The following is a 19,980-nucleotide window of genomic DNA, read 5'->3' as shown; positions in this document are numbered from 1 at the left end:
TCCATCTCCCCCTTGGCAACCGCAAGTCTGTTTTCTATGTCTGTGAGTCTGTTTCTGTTTCATGGGTAAGTTTGCGTCATATTTTTAGATTCCACATATAAATGATATCATACGGAATTTGTCTTTCTGGTATGATAATCTTCACTTGGTGTGATAATTTCTAGATTCATCCGTGTGGCTGCTGCTGCTAAGTCGCTTCAGTCGTGTCCGACTCTGTGCGACCCCATAGACGGCAGCCTACCAGGCTCCCCCGTCTCTGGGATTCCCCAGGCAAGAACACTGGAGTGGGTTGGCATTTCCTTCTCCAAGGCATGAAAGTAAAAAGTGAAAGTGAACTTGCTCAGTCGTGTCCGACCTTTAGCAACCCCATGGACTGCAGCCTACCAGGCTCCTCCGTCCATGGGATTTTCCAGGCAAGAGTACTGGAGTGGGGTGCCATTTCATTATTTCATTCTTTTTATGGCAGAGCAGTAGTCCACTGTATATTTGTGCCACATTTTTTTCCATTCATCTGTCAGTGGACATATATGTTGTTTCCATGTCTTGGCCACTGTAAATAGTGCTGCAATGAACATTAAGGTGCACGTATCTTTTTTAATTAGAATTTTCTCTGGATATATACCTAGGAGTAGGATTGCTGGATTACATGGCGACTCTATTTTTAGTTTTTCGAGGAACATCCATACTGTTTTCCATAGTGGCTGCACCAAGTTACATTCCCACCAACAGTTTAAGGTGGTTCTCTTTTATCCACACCCTCTCCAGCATTTTTTATAATAGTTTTAAATGATGGCCGTTCTGACCCATGTGAGGTGGTAAAAAAAGTGGAGTCTTAAACCCTCTGGATCCCAGGATTACAGGCTTCTTCCTGGCCTTGACCTTTCACCTCTCTGTACTCACTCTGTACCATCCAATCACTTATTAACCTATTCAGTCCTCAAAGATCTGAGAGCCCTTGGTCAGTGCCCAAGCACTGTGTGTATAAGGTTGGTCAAGGTTGCAGCCCTCATTTAGTTTACATTCTGCTTAATGGAAACAGACAATAGGCAAGAATATAAACAAAGTAATTGCAGGCTGTGAAAAGTGCTGTGAAGGAAGTAAACAGGAGAGTAACCAAAGAGCTTACTTTAGAAAGAGTGGCCAGGAAAGTCAACAAATATTTATTTAGTACTCGATTGCTGTCAGTTTTATCTCCCAAATAGCTCTGAAATCTATGCAGTTCACTCCATCTTCCCCAAGCACCCTAATCTGGGTCACAGTCTCTCAAATCAGGATTACTGCTGCAGCACCTTACTGGTCTCCATTTCATCTTCCCACCATATGACCATCCCATCCCATCCCTCACCAGGCCCACAAAAGCTTACTTCTCTAACCTTGTCTTCCATGTCCCCTGAAGGGAGAACCAAACCAGCCTGAAATGTGGAGAAATATTAGTAGCTCAGATGAATGAGAGGGAGAGAGTGGGGAGTTGGGCAGGAAGGCCTTAAGTGCCATCCTCAGGAGTTTGGTCTTTATTCTACAGGTCAACACTTTTCCAGATGGGGAGATGGTAGACGTAAGGCCAGGAAAAGCAAATCCACAGGGGAAATGGGGCTGAGCGTGTATAGTTTGACAAAGCTATTCGATATTGCCATTTTGTATTTGGAAACTAAAGCAAAATGCCTTTGTATGCGTTTTCTAGGGTTGTCATAACAAGATTACTACAGACTAGGTGACTTACACGACAGAAATTTATTTTCTCCTACTTCCAGAGGCTGGAAGGTCAAGATAAGCTATTGACAAGGTCGATTTCTTCTGAGGCTGCTCTCTTGGTTTGTAATGGCGGTCTCCCTTTGGCTTCACATGATCTTTCTTTCCCTCCTTGGGACTGAACCTGTGCCCACTGCAGTAGCAGTGTAGACTCTTGCCTGAGCCACCAGGGAAGTCCACATGATCTTTTACTGTGTGTCCTAATCACTTCTTCTCTTAAAGACATCAGTTGGATAAGATTAGGGTCTACCTGAGGACCTTGTTTTAACTTACTTACCTCTTTAAAGGTCCTATCTCCAAATACAGTCACATTCTAAGGTACTGGGGGTTAGCAGAAGTCAAAACTCTACCCATCTTAGGTTTTCATATAGGGCTCTTTATTTTCAGTTTTGTATTTTTTATTGGTAGGCTTTATTTTTTTAAGAATGGTTTTAGATTTTTCAGAAAAATTGAGCAGGTTGTGCAGAGTTGCCATATACTCTCCCACATGGCCCCCTCACACACACACACAGAGTTTCCTTTATTATCATCATCTTATTAGTTGGTACATTTCTTACAAGTAGCTCTTCAGGGGTGTCCCTTTAGTCTGAGAATGAAATTCAGAATCCTTGAGATGGTTTGAGATGGTCTATAAAGTTCCCTGTAGTCAGGCCCTATCGACCTCTCTAAACAATCCCCTCTTGCCTGCTTTGCTCCAGTCAGAGAGGCCTTCTCTCTGTCTTTCTCACACATAATAGAACTGTTCCTACCTCTGAGCCTTTGCACATTTCCCTCTGCCTGGAATACTTTTCCCCTAGTCTTTACTTATGACTTATTCATTCTTATCTTTTCTGGCTTAACTACACTATCTAAAGTTGGATTCCCAAATCAAGCTAACCCAAATAGGACTCTTCAACAAAGAGATAACAAGTACAAAACAATAAAAAGCAAGTTTATGTATTTTTTTAAAGGATTATTTTATTTTAATTAAAAGCTTTTTTTTTTTTTTGGCTGAACTGGGTCTTCATTGCAGTGTGGGCTTTTCTCTAGTTGCAGAGCACAGGCTTAGCTACCCTGTGGCATGTGGGATCTTAGTTCCCCAACTAGGGATCGAACTCATGTCTCCTGCATTGGAAGGCAGATTCTTAACAACTGAACCACCAGGGAAGTCCCCAAAAGCAAGTTTATTAACATGCAGAGCTTATGTATACATGCGGGATGTGTGTGCATGCTAAATTGCTTCGGTGGTGTCCAACTCTTTATGACCCTATGAACTGTAGCCCACGAGGCTCCTCTGTCCATGGGATTCTCCAGGCAAGAATACCGGAGTGGGTTGCCATGCCCTTCTCCAGGGGATCTTCCTGCCCCAGGATTGAACCTGCATTTCACATCTGAACCTGCATTTACATAAAAGAACCGTCTTTTACATCTCCTGCATTGGCAGGCGGGTTCTTTTACCACTAGCGCCGCCTGGGAAGCCCATCAGTTCAGTCGCTCAGTCGTGTCTGACTCTTTGTGACCCCATGGACTGCAGCACGCCAGGCCTCACTGTCCTTCACCAACTCCTGGAGCTTGCTCAAACTCACGTCCATCGAGTCGGTGATGCCATCCAACCATCTCATCCTCTGTCATCCCCTTCTCCTCCTGCCTTCAATCTTTCCCAGCATCAGGGTCTCTTCCAATGAGTCTCAGGTGGCCAAAGTATTGGAATTTCAGCTTCAGCATCAGTCCTCCCAATTAATATTCAGGACTGATCTCCTTTAGAATTGATTGGTTGGATCTCCTTGCAGTCCAAGGACTCTCAAGAGTCTTCTCCAACACCACAGTTCAAAAGCATCAATTCTTCAGCACTCAGCTTTCTTTATAGTCCAACTCTCACATCCATACATGACTACTGGGAAAACCATAGCTTTGACTAGACGGACATTTGTCAGCAAAGTAATGTCTCCACTTTTTAATATGCTGTCTAGGTTGGTCATAGCTTTTCTTCCAAGGAGCAAGTGTCTTTCAATTTCAAGGCTGTAGTCACCATCTGTGATTTTGGAGACCAAAAAAATAAAGTCTTTCACTGTTTTCATTGTTTCTCCATCTATTTCCCATCCAGATACTATGATCTTAGTTTTCTGAATGTTGAATTTTAAGCCAACTTTCTCACTCATTGACAGGAGAATGTTGGATCCCACTAAAACAAAAACAAAAACAAAAACGGATACTCCACGTCTGAGGGCAAAGGAGAAGCCCCAGCAAGATGGTAGGAGGGGCAAAATCACATTTAGAATCAAATCCCATACCCACCAGAGACACTCGGAGGGCTCAAGCAAAACCTTGTGCACACCAGGAGACCCCACACAGATGGAGCCAGACCTGCCTTGAGTGTCTGAGTGTCTCCTGTGGAGGTACGGATCAGCAGTGGCCCTGCAGGGCAGGGTCTCTGGGTGCAGCAGACCTGGGTGTGGCATAAGCCCTCTTGGAGGAGATCATCATTAGCCTCACCATAGAGCCGCCAGAACTTACATAGGACTGGGGAAACAGACTCTTGAAGGGCACAAACAAAACCTTGCCTACACCAGGACCCAAGAGAAGGGAGCAGTGACCTCACAAGAGACTGACCCAGACTTGCCTGGGAGTGTCCTGGAAGAGGCGTGGGCCAGTGGCCTGCTGCAGGGTCGGGGGCACTGAGTGTAGCAGTGCCTACACGGGACCTTTTGAGGGATGTTGCCATTTTCTTCATTACCTCCACCATAGTTTGGTCTCAGGTCAAACAATAGGGAAGGAAAACAACCTGCCCATAAACAGAAAATTGCATTAAAGATTACTGAGCATCAGTTCAGTTCAGTCGCTCAGTCGTGTCCGACTCTTTGCGACCCCATAAATTGCAGCATGCCAGACCTCCCTGTCCATCACCAACTCCCGGAGTTCACTCAGACTCACGTCCATCGAGTCGGTGATGCCATCCAGCCATCTCATCCTCTAACGTCCCCTTCTCCTCCTGCACCCAATCCCTCCCAGAATCAGAGTCTTTTCCAATGAGTCAACTCTTTGCATGAGGTGGCCAAAGTACTGGAGTTTCAGCTTCAGCATCATTCCTTCCAAAGAAATCCCAGGGCTGATCTCCTTCAGAATGGACTGGTTGGATCTCCTTGCAGTCCAAGGGATTCTCAAGAGTCTTCTCCAACACCACAGTTCAAAAGCATCAATTCTTAAGGCAATGGCACCTCACTCCAGTACTCTTGCCTGGAAAATCCTACATATGGAGAAGCCTGGTAGGCAGCAGTCCATGGGGTCACTAAGAGTCGGATACGACTGAGTGACTTCCCTTTCACTTTTCACTTTCATGCACTGGAGAAGGAAATGGCAACCCACTCCAGTGTTCTTGCTTGGAGAATCCCAGGGACGAGGGAGCCTGGTGGGCTGCCATCTATAGGGTCACACAGAGTCGGACACGACTGAAGTGACTTAGCAGTAGAAGCAGCTTTCTTCACAGTCCAACTCTACATCCAAACATGACCACTGGAAAAACCATAGCCTTGACTAAACGGACCTTTGTTGGCAAAGTAATGTCTCTGCTTTTGAAGATGCTGTGTACGTTGGTCATAACTTTTCTTCCAAGGAGTAAGCGTCTTTTAATTTCATGGCTGCAATCACCATCTGCAGTGATTTTGGAGCCCCCCAAAATAAAGTCTGACACTGTTTCCACTGTTTACCCATCTATTTCCCATGAAGTGATGGGACCGGATGCCATGATCTTCGTTTTCCAAATGTCGAGCTTTAAGCCAACATTTTCACTCTCCTCTTTCACTTTCATCAAGAGGCTTTTTAGTTCCTCTTCACTTTCTGCCATAAGGGTGGTGTCATCTGCATATCTGAGCTTATTGATATTTCTCCCGGCAGTCTTGATTCCAGCTTGTGTTTCTTCCAGTCCAGCGTTTCTCATGATGTACTCTGCATAGAAGTTAAATAAGCAGGGTGACAATATACAGCCTTGATGTACTTCTTTTCCTATTTGGAACCAGTCTGTTGTTCCATGTCCAGTTCTAACTGTTGCTTCCTGACCTGCATATAGGTTTCTCAAGAGGCAGGTCAGCTGGTCTGGTATTCCCATCTCTTTCAGAATTCTCCACAGTTTATTGTGATCCACACAGTCAAAGGCTTTGGCATAGTCAATAAAGCAGAAATAGATGTTTTTCTGGGACTCTGTTGCTTTTTCCATGATCCAGCAGATGTTGGCAATTTGATCTCTGGTTCCTCTGCCTTTTCTAAAACCAGCTTGAACATCTGGAAGTTCATGGTTCACGTATTGCTGAAGCCTGGCTTGGAGAATTTTGAGCATTACTTTACTAGTGTGTGAGATGAGTGCAATTGTGCGGTAGTTTGAGCATTCTTTGGCCTTGCCTTTCTTTGGGATTGGAATGAAAACTGACCTTTTCCAGACCTGTGGCCACTGCTGAGTTTTCCCAATTTGCTGGCATATTGAGTGCAACAATTTCACAGCATCATCTTGCAGGATTTGAAATAGCTCAACTGGAATTCCATCACCTCCACTAGCTTTGTTCATAGTGATGCTTTCTAAGGCCCACTTGACTTCACATTCCAGGATGTCTGGCTCTAGGTGAGTAATCACACCATCGTGATTATTTTGGTTGTGAAGATCTTTTTTGTACAGTTCTGTGTATTCTTGCCACCTCTTCTTAATATCTTCTGCTTCTGTTAGGTCCAGACCATTTCTGTCCTTTATCGAGCCCATATTTGCATGAAATGTTCCCTTGCTATCTCTAATGTTCTTGAAGAGATCTCTAGTCTCTCCCATTCTGTTGTTTTCCTCTATTTCTTTGCATTGATCGCTGAGGAAGGCTTTCTTATCTTTTCTTGCTATTCTTTGGAACTCTGCATTCAGATGCTTCTATCTTTCCTTTTCTCCTCTGCTTTTCACTTCTCTTCTTTTCACAGCTATTTGTAAGGCCTCCTTAGACAGCCATTTTGCTTTTTTGCATTTCTTTTCCATGGGGGTGGTCTTGATCCTTGTCTCCTGTATAATGTCATGAACCTCTGTCCATAGTTCATCAGGCACTCTATCTATCAGATCTAGTCCCTTAAATCTATTTCTCACTTCCACTGTATAATCATAAGGGATTTGATTTAGGTCATACCTGAATGGTCTAGTGGTTTTCCCTACTTGCTTCAATTTCAGTCTGAATTAGGCAATAAGGAGTTCATGATCTGAGCCACAGTTAGCTCCTGGTCTTGTTTTTGCTGACTGCATAGAGCTTCTCCATCTTTGGCTGCAAAGAATATAATCAATCTGATTTCGGTGTTGACCATCTGGTGATGTCCATGTGTAGAGTATTCTCTTGTGTTGTTGGAAGAGGGTGTTTGCTATGACCCGTGCATTTTCTTGGCAAAACTCTATTAGTCTTTGCCCTGCTTCATTCCACATTCCAAGGCCAAATTTGCCTGTTACTCCAGGTGTTTCTTGACTTCCTACTTTTGTATTCCAGTCCCCTATAATGAAAAGGACATCTTTTTTGGGTGTTATTTCTAAAAGGTCTTGTAGGTCTTCATAGAACCGTTCAAATTCAGCTTCTTCAGCATTACTGGTTGGGGCATAGACTTGGATTACTGGGATATTTAATGGTTTGCCTTGGAAACAAACAGAGATCATTCTGTCGTTTTTGAGATTACATCCAAGTACTGCATTTTGGACTCTTTTGTTGACCATGATGGCTACTCCATTTCTTCTAAGGGATTCCTGCCCACAGTAGTAGATATAATGGTCATCTGAGTAAAATTCACCCATTCCAGTCCATTTTACTTTGCTGATTCCTAGAATGTCAACGTTCACCCTTGCCATCACCGTTTGACCACTTCCAATGTGCCTTGATTCATGGACCTGACATTCCATGTTCCTATGCAGTATTGCTCTTTACAGCATTGGACCTTGCTTCTATCACCAGTCACATCCACAACTGGGTATTGTTTTTGGCTCCATCCCTTCATTCTCTCTGGAGTTATTTCTCCACTGATCTCCAGTAGCATATTGGGCACCTACTGACCTGGGGAGTTCCTCTTTCAGTATCCTATCATTTTGCCTTTTCATACTGTTCATGGGGTTCTCAAGGCAAGAATATTGAAGTGGTTTGCCATTCCCTTCTCCAGTGGACCACATTCTGTCAGACCTCTCCATCATGACCCACCCGGCTTGGGTTTCCCCACGGGCATGGCTTGGTTTCATTGAGTTAGACAAGGCTGTGGTCCTAGTGTGATTAGATTGACTAGTTTTCTGTGATTATGGTTTCAGGGTGTCTGCCCTCTGATGCCCTCTTGCAACACCTACATACTGAGCATGGCCCAGCCCATCAGAACAAGACCCAGTTTCTTCCACAGTCAGTCTCCCCCATCGGGAAGCTTTCATAAGCCTTTTATTGTTACCTATCAGAGGACAGACAGAAACCAGATTGTGAAAACCACAAACACAGAAAACTGATCAAACTGACCACAGCCTTGTCTAACTCAGTGAAGTTGTGAGTCATGCCATGTAGGGCCACCCAAGATGGACGGATCATGGTGGTGGAGAGTTCTGACAAAATGTGGTCCACTGGAGAAGGGAGTGGCAAACCACTTCAGTATTCTTGCCTTGAGAACCCCATGAACAGTATGGGAAGCCTATACATGGGGGATATTCCAGGGGAAAATGAATAACTCCTCCATGTGGCTTAGAATTGAGGTTTAAATACCAACTGAATAGAGAAAGGGATAGGGGAATGTAGGCCTCTTAGGGGAGAGTAAATAATTTACAGGAAAGCGGTATGGGCCCTTAGACAAATGGATGGGAGATATGATAGTTTATGACAAAGTTGGTCTGGATGTGATATAGAATTCCAGTGATATGAGATGAAACTCCCAGGAAGGGGATTTGTGATGATTGAGTTTCTTTGGAGGCTCCCTCTTCAGGCAGATAAGGTGAGTTCAGAGAAAGCCTCTCCCTGCATTTGCAATTTTTCAAGTGCCTATTTAGCTCAAAGTAACCAATATGCCAAAGTGGCACATTTGGGGGTGGCATGTTCTGTTAGCCATCACTGTCTCCTCCCCTTGGAAGGTTAACAAGGTTCTGGAGCCCTCCTCTGGAAGCCCAGGCATCAGGAGGACATCCTCCTGGATGCTGTAACTGAAGGGCCTGCCAGCCTACTCTGCCTCCTCCTTCAGTGTCACATAAGCTGCCATTAATGGATCTTATACACTGCCACAAACCAGGCAGGGCTAAGCATTTATCTTCTGGACTGTTCACGGTAACCTTATGATGTCATGGGATTATTATCTCCATTTCACAGATGAGGAAACTGAGGCTCATGGGGCTAAGCCTCTTGCCCAAGGTTAAGAGGCAGAGCCAAGACCTGAACCCAAGATGCCTGACCCCACTATTCACCACCGCATGACTTTTTAATTTATTCTTTGGCCGCATGGCATGCAGGATCTTAGTTCCCCAATCAGGGATCACATCCGTGCCCCCTGCAGTGGAAATGTAACCACTGGACGGCCAGCGAATTCCCCTGCCTGACTTTTCTGGGAGTCACTAGTTCTCTGTCCTTGCATCTGTCCTCCTATTCTACTCCTCAGTCCCTCTTACTAATGCCCTTTCTCCTCCCCACAAGGTACTCACAACCTCTGACCAAGCTGAGGTTTTTCTGAGCTCTCTGAGTCTCCATCTCCCAGAGGATGCTCTCAGACCTGCTGCTCCTAGTTGAACACTTATCCCAAATGCCTACCCCTTGGCAGCTCAGAGTCAGAATCTCTTGAGGGTATCAGGTCACAGAGGTCAAGGGAGTCTTTCAAGAATGAAAGATGCAGGACTTCTCTGGTGATCCAGTGGCTAAGACTCTGCACTTCCAATGAAGGGGACACAGGTTTGATTCCTGGTTGGGGAACTAAGATCCCACATGTCTGTGTGGCCAAATATATAAATTTTTAAAAAAAATAGTGAAAGATACCAAGTAAGGTGAGGACTCAGGAGACGCCTACTGGATTCAACAACAAAGAGATCTCAAGTGTCCTTGGTAGGTGCAGAGGTGGAAGTACAAGAGCTGCAACAGAAAGGAGAAGTTAATATCTACAGGAGCATTTCATGCTTACCAAGCGCTGCATAAATATTAATTCATTTGATAGTCACAACAACTCTGTGAGATAGGTATTATCTTTGTTTCCCCACAGGGAACTTAACGACAGAGGTTAAACAGTTTGCTTAAGAACAAGGTCACAAAGGTAGTTCACTGTGGAGTCTGGATTTAAAAATATGGGCAGGGACTTCCCTGGTGGTTCAGTGGCTAAGATTTTATGCTTCCAACACACGGGGCCTGGGTTCAATTCCTGGGCAGGGAACTAAACCCTATGTATTACAACTAAGAATTCACATGCTGCAACTGAAAATCCCGCATGCTGCAACTAGCACCCGGTGCAACCAAATACGTAAATAAATATTCACTCAATGGACAAGAGTTTGGGCAAACTCTGGGAGATAGTGAAGGACAGGGAAGCCTGTTGCACTGCAGTCCAAGGGGTCACAAAGAGTTGTATACGATTTAGCGACTGAACAACAAAAAAAATAAATGTATAAAACGTGCTTTAAAAAAAAAATTATCTAGGCACTCTGGCTCCAGACTCCATGCAATAAACTGCCAAGTCATATATCAGCTCTCAGCTGTGAGGAGGGGAGGGGCACTGGTGGTTAGGACCAGAAGAGAGGTGGGGGCAAGAGCTAGGGGAGGATAGAGAAGGGTGGGGAAAATGATTTACAGGTGGAGTGGTTCCCTCTCCTTGACCATAAACCAAAGGGACCTGTCAGCAACTGGGAAGGGAGATAAAGTGACTCAGGAAGGAGGGGCAGGGTGGGGCCTGGGGACTGCTCCCTCCTGGGGCAAGGCTTCAGGTTCTGTACCTTTACCCATGGCTCTGTGGGAAATTCACAGGCCAGGGATCCAGAGAGTTGGGTAACAGGCAGATGTGAGACAGCCTCAGATGGGGATGGGAGCTAAGGACTAAAACACAGCCAACTGGAAGCACTGTCAGAGAAGTGACAGGACTTCAGGGCCCGAGCTCCCCAGGTACCAGAGACTCTTTAAGAGAAGCAGTCCAGAATGCTCTAGGAAAGCCACAGATCAGAGCGTGAGAAGGGGCTGCAAGTCCAGGGGGTTAACGCCCCAGAACTGGTATCTTGCCCTTTTGCAGGTCAGCTCGTGGGTTTTCCAGACCTCCAGGACAAACACACACAGAGTCCTGTTCTTTCTACACATGGACACCTCCCCTGAGCCTGGGAAGGAGAACATAACTCGTCAGGCCATGAGTTGGCTCTCAGACCTTGCTCATTCAGGGAGTTTCTTACAAAAAGTGGGGAGAGGGACCAGATGTCTTTCAGGTTAAGAGATACATGCACCCCAGTGTTCACAGCAGCACTGTTTACAATTGTCAAGACATGGAAGCAACCTAAATGTTCATCAGAGAATGGATAAAAAAGATGTGGTGTATATATACAATGGAATATTACTTAGCCATAAAAAATTAAATAATGCCATGGATGGACCTAGAGATTCTCATGTTAAGTGAAGTCAGAGAAAGACAAATATATGATATCACTTATATATGGAATCTAAAAAAAAATGGTATAAAAGAACTTATTTACAAGACAGAAATAGAATCACAGATGTAGAAAACAAACTTATAGTTATGGGGGGAGGAGGTGAAGGGATATAAATTGGGAGATTGAAATTGATATATATACACTATTATATATAAAGTAGATAACTAATAAGGACCTGCTATATAGCACAAGGAACTTAATACTCTGTAATGGCCTATATGGGAAAACAATCTAAATAAAAGTGGATATATGCATATGCATAAATAATTCACTTGGCTGTACAGCAGAAACAAACACAACATTGTAAATCAACTGTACTCTAATTTTAAATTTTTTTTAATAAAATAGAAAGAGAAAAGAAAAGCCTGCCTGGGTTCAAGTCCTCAGCTTTATTGAGATGAATCAGATGTAATCCTGTCCAAGGTCTTGTGGGCTGGAGGGGAGACCTCTTTGTAGAAGATTTTAGGGTGATATGACTAACTGATTCGAGAGAGGATCTCAAAGGAGCAATGAAAAGGAGCGAGGTCAGAGGCTGATGACAGCAGATGGAAGTGGGGGCATCTCATAGGCCATGTTAAAAGCCAGGACCTGGCACTGTTTGGCTTGGGGAGAGGCTGGCCAGGCATCCCAGGTTCTGAGAAGCAACAGTGGACCACTAGGTGGAAACCAAAGGGAAAAGACTGGCTTTTCATGGTGATAGTTGCCCAGGATGAAAGCCTGCATGCTCCAGGCTCCGGGCATTCTTGCTCTGAATATTCCCCACTGCCTTGTGAGGAAGGAGTTATTGATACTGTTTTACAGAGGAGCAAACTGAAGTTCAGAGAGATTAGGTATCTTGGACAAAGCCACAGAGAGGCAGAATTCAACCCCAGGTGTGTCGGCCTCACAAACTTACGTTCCTAACCACCTCTCCATGCTTCCTCTCTTCAGGAACCACTTGCAGGGAGAACCAGCTCTCAGCGTGGGGAGGGAGCTTCCCAGGACAGGCCAGAGATTTGATGGACTGGTGCTCTGGCACCGTGCCTGCCACTTAGTCAGTGCTCTGCCATCAGCAGCTGTTATGACACTTTATCATGCCTCTGTCTTCTCACCTGGAGCGTGGGACAGTCAGTTCTGTCACCTTGGCTCCAAGGACATGGTGTGAGCTGCGGGGTCAATGCAGAGGCATTTATAGCACTCAAAGGCCAGCCCAGCCCTGCAGGCACAGGAAGACACGGCCAGTTCCCAGCACCAGGGGAGGCCGGGTGCAGCCTCAATCCATCAATGATAACCTCAGTCCGGCCAAACTTTATGGGCCCAGGAGGTACTTAAGTGTTGTGGGGTGAAGGCTAGCTCAGTTCCCCTTCCTCGGCACAGGCTGCTGTCCAGAGCAGGCAGGTAGGTGTGGGATGGGGGTCAGGGTGCCCTGCGCCTTGAGAGACCAACTATCAGCTTCGAGAGCAAGACCCCACGGTGTGTGGGGCAGGGCGACAGTTGAGTCTCCTGTCCTCAGCAGTTCAGGGGTTCCTCCTAGTCCTGCAAGTGGAAGAGGAGCTTGGGGCAGCCTCAGGCAGGAGAGGATGTAGATCTCAGCTCCCCTCTGCCCCATCTCATCCTGGTTTGACCCATGTGCCACTAAGCCTAGGGGGCTGGAGGTGTGCTCTGTCCACTTGTCTGCTTCCTTCCTACTGAAAGGGTGAAGGCTGGGGTCGGGGGGGACCAGAGTTGTGGGAGGTTACTTGGGGACCTAAGCTGGGTGATGAGAAGGCAGGCTAAGGAGGAGGTTTGTGGGGAGAGAAGGACAGCTCCAAGAGCAGCTCTCACGACCTTCTGCCCCAGGCCGCCAGCACCATGACCGTCTCCTACACCCTCAAAGTGGCGGAGGCCCGCTTCGGAGGCTTCTCTGGCCTGCTTCTCCGTTGGCGGGGAAGCATCTACAAGCTCCTCTACAAGGAGTTCCTCCTCTTCATCGCCCTGTATGCCCTGCTCAGCGTCACCTACCGGTGCGAGGGTGAGGGCAGGGTCTCAGGGCTGGCCTGCGGGGGACTAGGTTGCCCACCTCCCTCTAACCCAGGCCTCACCTGACCTTCCCCAGGCTGCTGCTGACCCAGGAGCAGAAGCACGTGTATGCTCAGGTGGCCCGATACTGCAACCGCTCTGCGGACCTCATCCCCTTGTCCTTTGTACTGGGTAAGTTCAAAGGACAAGGGGTTCTTGCTTGCAGCCTCCTAGCCATCTTTCCTGACCTTTGGGCTGGGCTGCTAGCTCTGAGGGTCAGAATTAGCCCGGCGGCCCATCTGGGGGTCAACCAGAGCAGGCTCAGCAGACATGGGAGCTGTGTGTCGGGTCCAGGATTTCCAGAGGACTAGGCCCTGCCTCGGAGAAGGCAATGGCAACCCACTCCAGTACTCTTGCCTGGAAAAATCCCATGGGCAGAGGAGCCTGGTAGGCTGCAGTCCATGGGGTCGCTAAGAGTCGGACACAACTGAAGCGACTTAGGAGCAGCAGCAGCAGGCCCTGCCTATCACCAGCCCAACCCTCACTACAAACACAGCCCCAGCCTGCTGCTGGCCTCACAGCCCTCTTCGTCCTTCAGGGGAACTGGAGAGAGGTGACACCTCCCTCCACACCCTCATGGGAAGCAGGGCTCAGAGTTAACCACTGCCTGGACTTGAACCATCAGGTCTCTTCTGCCTGAGGAGGTCTGCAGTCTTCTTCCTCCCTGCCTGGTTTGGTCCCTCAGGGCGTGATCAGAGGATGACGCTGTCCCTCTGACAAGAGAGGCAGGGTGCCGGAGTCAATGTGTCCTTCCCCCTGCCTTGGTTCCACCTGGCTTGGACCAGGCGTTCTGGTTGCGGGCAGGACACACTGACTTCCAAGCCCTCCGTCTTCCCTTCCCGTCCCCACCACCCACGGCGGCGACCAGGTTTCTACGTGACCATGGTGGTGAACCGCTGGTGGGCCCAGTATACAAGCATCCCGCTGCCGGACCAGCTGATGTGCGTCATCTCGGCCACCGTGCACGGCGTGGACCAGCGTGGCCGTCTGCTGCGCCGCACCCTCATCCGCTACGCCAACCTGGCGTCGGTGCTGGTGCTGCGCTCTGTCAGCACGCGCGTGCTCAAGCGCTTTCCCACCATGGAGCATGTGGTGGACGCAGGTGCCGCGCTCAGGGAGCCCTGGGAGGGACTGGACCGGACCTGCCCCGAGGGTCTCCTAGGCGGGGAGGTTTGACCACCAGGGGGAGCTCCAGGACCCCAGAGCGGTGAGTCCTGGAGGCCAAGGATGATACTTCATTTCTTTCTCTTCAATCCCTGCAGGTTTTATGTCGCAGGAAGAGAGGAAAAAGTTTGAGAGCCTGAAATCTGACTTCAATAAGTACTGGATTCCTTGCGTCTGGTTCACCAACCTGGCGGCCCAGGCCCGGAAAGATGGGCGAATCCGTGATGACATTGCTCTCTGCCTGCTCCTGGACGTGAGTCAGCCTAGGACTGGGCCCATCTGCCCTCCTCCCCCTAGTTTTGCTTACTGCAACCATAATTTCAGTGCTTAACACCTACATGGTGTCGATATGTAGCGCAGCAAGTGTGAGGAAGTGAGGAAACTGAGGCAAGAAGCGGAAAAAACAAACTTGCCCAAGTCACACAGCTAGTTAGTGGAGCTGAGATTCATCCTCAGACCTTCTGGCTCCAGGGTCTGTCCTTGCAGTCGCTGTGCTAAACTGCCTTCCATCACAGGCACCCCGGCCTGACAACACCTCTGAAAGCACAATGAGACCTAGCCCAGGCCTAATGTGTACTGGACTCCCCATCCCCTTCTCCTTTCTTCCTTTCTGTCTCCACTGACTTCCTCTTCCTGCTGTTCCACCAGGAGCTGAATAAGTACCGGGCCAAGTGCAGCATGCTCTTCCACTATGACTGGATCAGCATCCCCCTCGTCTACACCCAAGTAACTGCCTCTCACCTCCCCAGTCCCAGTGCCTACTGTATGTCCTGTGCTGTGTGTGACACTGAGAAGAACTAGAGATGGTACCTGCCCGGGGGCAGTTCAGTCCAGCGAGACACTAAATAGCCAAGGGCTCATCCTCAAAGCCTCCCTGGGCCCTCACTAAGATGATCCCCTCCCATTTGGTGCTGCCACACCTTGCTATATGTTGTATTTATTTTTAAATTTATTTTTAAAAATATTTATTTGTTTGGCTGGGTTGGGTCTTATTTGCAGCGTGGGGGAGCTTTAGTTGGCACATGCAAACTCAAGGTGCAGCAATGTGAGATCTAGTTCCCTGACCAGGGATCAAACCTGGGCCCCCCACATTGTGAGCTCACCCCCAGGGAAGTCCCCGCTACATGTTTTAATTACTTGTTAGATCTACCACTGACCCTCGGGGCAGAGACAGAATTTTAACCTGTCCCACTCAGTCTGGCATCCCTCCTCCAGGTGGTGACCATCGCAGTATACTCCTTCTTTGCCCTCTCCTTGGTGGGCCGCCAGTTTGTGGAGCCAGTGGCAGGGGCTGCCGAACCTCGGGAGCCTCTGGAGCCAGGGCAAGCCGTAGGAGACCTGGACATGTACGTGCCTCTCACCACTCTGCTGCAGTTCTTCTTCTATGCTGGCTGGCTCAAGGTGGGCACTTTGGGGGGAGGAGATATGGACCCAGGACCCACCCACACTGTGGGGTTAGAAAGTAGGGCTCTGAGCCCAGAAAACACTCTCTTACCACCTGCAGGTGGCAGAACAGATCATCAATCCCTTTGGTGAGGATGACGACGACTTTGAAACCAACCAGCTTATAGACCGCAACTTGCAGGTGATTCAGGGTCTGGTGGCAGCTCCCTGGCAGTCGGGCTCTCCCTCCTTGCCAGCTCTCAGTTCGGGTTCGCAGAGGAGAAGGGGATTCTTGTGACCTGCTACTCCCAGGTATCCCTGCTCTCCGTGGATGACATGTACCAGAACCTGCCTCCCGCGGAGAAGGACGCGTACTGGGATGAGGACTCGGCGCAGCCGCCCTACACGGTGGCCACGGTGGCCGAGTCGCTGCGGCCTTCCTTCCTGGGCTCCACCTTCAACCTGCGGTGAGTAGCCCAGGCCGAGGCAGAACCTGAGTCAGTAGCCAGGCTCCAGTTCCCCACCCACCCTCCGGGCGCCCAGGACTCGGTCCCTCCCGGTCCACCTGCTGTCAGAGGCTTGCTCAAGCAGCCCTCCTGCCCGCCCTCAGCATGAGCGACGACCCCGAGCAGAGCCTGCAGGTGGAGGCATCCCCTGGGCCAGCCCGGCCGGTGACAGCGCAGACCCCGCTGCTCGGCCGCTTCCTGGGCGTAGGTGCTCCCTCACCAGCCATCAGCCTCCGGAACTTCGGCCGCGTCCGCGCCCCCCGTACCCCGCATCTGCTGCGCTTCCGGGCCGAAGAGGGCGGCGACATCGAGGCAGCGGACCGCATCGAGGAGGAGGCGTCAGTGTCAGGGGACGAGACCCAGGAGCCCTGAGCCAAACCTGCCGGGGCGGGCAGTCCAGCTGCCTCTCCCATGCCCGTCCCCGCCCACTTTGCAGGCCCTGCGGAGCTGTTAGAGCAGCATTCCCACGTGCCCTAAGCCCGGGCACCTAGGGACCGGCCCCGATGGCAGAAGGGCCTGAATCAGGGTAGAGGATGCTTCCAGGTTGGCTTGGAGGTGAAGCTAGGACACAAGGGCGAGGCACAGAGGACTGGAGCCCAGGTGCAGTTTATTTCCGCTGTGATTTTGGGCTAGGCCAGTTCTTAAACTTGAGGGAGCATCAGTATCACTGAAGGGCTGGTTCAAGTCTTGGGTACCACCCCCGGCATTTGATTGATAAGTCTGGGATGGAGGTTAAGAATTTGCATATTTCTAGTAGGTTTCCAGGGAATGCTGCTGAGGCTGCTGCACCCAGGGTCACATAAAAAGATGTTTAGACTATACCTTATTCTGATAACCTCACCCTGAAGAGGGGCCAAAGTGTGTACTGGGTACTTTTATGTTATGTTCAATTTGTTTACAATGAGAATGTATTCATTTATTATTTGTGCAATTAAAATTGCTTAAAACTGAACTGGCATACTCTGAAGTGGGCTAAAGATAAGGGTTTGGGGGGTGGGGGGGAAAGAGGGTTTGAGAGTCTGCCCTGGAAGCTGACACTGAGATGTGAAGGCACCCAGCCTAGACTTGTGGCATCTGAACAAGCCCTTCTCTGCTCCTATCAAACAACGCAAGGACAATTTAAGGGGTGAAAACTGCAGGTCCCATCTCTGTGGTGGGTCTGGGGCACTCAGGAGTTAAGAGTGGGCCTTTGGAAAACAGCCCCACAGAGTACTAGAGTTGCTCCTAAACTGAGTTTCTCTAAGATTCCTGCCTTCTAAACAACTGGTGAATGCCAAAGCTGAATGTTAAAGCCAAAGGAAAGTGAAAGTGAAGTCGCTCAGTTGTGTCTGACTCTTTGCAACCCCATGGACTGTAGTCTACCAGGCTCCTCTGTCCGTGGGATTTTCCAGGCAATAGTCCTGGAGTAGATTGCCATTTCCTTCTCCAGGGGATCTTCCCAACCCAGGGCTCGAACCTGGGTCTCCCGTACTGTAGACAGACGCTTTACCATAAACAAATGCCAAAACTCAAAAACGGAAGGCATGGTGAATGTAGGGAGAGCTTGAGGACATGCAGCCTCTGGCACCGTTGACAGGATTACAATGCTGGGTTCTGCTTTCCTGCTGGGTGACGGGATGCTGAACTTTTCTCAGCCTTGGTTGAAAAACCTATACTGTCCAGAAAAGGTACCTTCTGGTCACCACTCACTCAGAAGGCACCCGAAGTATTTTGGAAGGGTTGAGAGAGGAGGCCTTGCTTCAGGTTGAGCACTCATCAGCGAGAGCAGTAGAGACGCACATGCATTCAAGGCTCTTTTGTTGCTGTGCCACGCCCAACACACAGCTCTCCAAGCAAACATCAGCTAATGACCAGGTGCTGTCAGATCACTGGGTGGGAAGGCAGAGGTCCGGTCTCCTCAGAGTCAACGGTAAGGTAAGGGCTGGTCTTAGTGGTCCACCCTTTCCGACCGTTTAGCCAGAAGTCGGAATTACAGAATTCTGCAATTAGCCAAGTTGATGAACCAATTTAGATTTGTAGCTCATTTAAGACAAGTGCTTTTCAACCACTTTAAATTGGATAAAACCTTTTCTTTAGAACTCCTTAAAGTACATATTTGATTGGTGTATTGCTGTGCCGCTTTCCAGGTACTAGAGATGCAGCAATAAACGTACCCGTTTCCCCAAGAAATATATTTTAATAGAGGGTTCAAAATAAGCAAACAAAATTTATGCCAAATAAGGAAAAAAACGGGCAAAAGATACAGCATGGAAAGGGAAGGGAGTGCTATTTAAAATTCTGTGATCAGGGAACTCACTGGACTGACAAAGATCTAAAAGGAGTGAGCACCGTGGGCATATGACAGGAAGTATTCCCAACAAAAGGAATAGCAAGTGAACACATGTAAGGACGGCAGTCACCATAGAAGGGATTAGGTCTGAGTTCCACAGCTTCTGGTTGCCACTTTGAGACGGGATGCTGTGTAAAAAATTTTTTAGGGACTTCACTGGTGGTCTAGTGGTGAAGACTTGACATTCCAATGCAGGGGGCACAGGTTTGATTTCTGGTCGGGGAACTAAGATCCCACAAGCTGTGCAGGCAAATACCAAACACAAAAGCAGCATTGTAACAAATTTAATAAAAACCATTAAAAATGGCTCATATCCAAAAGAAGTTAAAAAAAACAACTTCTCTCTTTGAAACGATCACAGAGAGCTGGGATTGTGTTGGAGAAAACAGAAGAGCAAAGCAGGATGCAGAAGAGACCAGAGCAGCAGCTGTGCTTTGTGCTCGGTTGCCAGCTGTTTTCAGCCCTTGGACTGCAACCCGCCAGGCTCCTCTGTCCATGGGATTCTCCAGGCAATACTGGGATGGGTTGCCATGCCCGGCTCCAGGGGATCTTCCCAACCCAGGGACCAAACCTGCTCTTATGCTTCCTGCACTGGCAGGCGGGTTCTTTACCACTAGCACCACAAAAAATTTGGTGACATTTGATGTGGGAGTTACGACCCAAGGATAACCTAAGATTTAACCTGTCTTTAAGCTAAAAGACCACCATTTGCTACAATCAAATAACTGAGGAACTATCAAAAGGGAAAGCTGAAGAAACCAATTCAACAAACTAACTTTTGAGTAAGGAGAGGGGAAAGGATTAGAGCTCAAGAGAAAATTAAGATAATATGTATAACTTGCTCAACAATGCAGAAATGTAGAATACAATTTCAAGGTTTCTAGACCAGGAACCTGAAAAAAAAAAACCCAAACCAAAGTATGCATACAGGGTCTCTAAGAGAACCTTAGGGAGGCAACATGGCTTTGGTTCCAATGATGGTCCAGTCAACAATCCAATACTGCAGGGGCCCCAAGCTGGGTTATCTCCCTCATAGTCTCTGCTCAGTCTGCACAACACATCCCTGTTGCCACTGAAACTCAGCCTCAGGAGTGAGAACTGTTCCTCCTGCTAGACTCACAGCCCCATAACAGGCCTGGCCTTCAGGCAGGGGGAGTTGGGGCATTCTATAGTGTGCCAAACAATGAAGTATTCTCAGAACATGAACA

At 48.3% G+C, this 19,980-nt stretch overlaps 1 protein-coding gene across 1 annotated transcript; it reads left to right on the top strand.

Annotated features, from left to right (window-relative positions):
• Positions 13,180–17,821, top strand: BEST4 (bestrophin 4). Its single transcript, XM_018043437.1, has 9 exons — positions 13,180–13,335; positions 13,428–13,522; positions 14,259–14,492; positions 14,653–14,807; positions 15,203–15,280; positions 15,770–15,955; positions 16,059–16,139; positions 16,250–16,404; positions 16,548–17,821. Exons 1-9 carry the CDS (start codon positions 13,184–13,186, stop codon positions 16,813–16,815), a joined length of 1,404 nt encoding a protein of 467 aa, XP_017898926.1. The 5' UTR covers positions 13,180–13,183; the 3' UTR covers positions 16,816–17,821.

This window comes from Capra hircus, chromosome 3 (assembly GCF_001704415.2).
Source record: "Capra hircus breed San Clemente chromosome 3, ASM170441v1, whole genome shotgun sequence".
Lineage (NCBI taxonomy): Eukaryota > Metazoa > Chordata > Mammalia > Artiodactyla > Bovidae > Capra > Capra hircus.
Note: the sequence above shows the minus strand (reverse complement) of the source record. Positions and strands in the feature narration are given on the sequence as shown.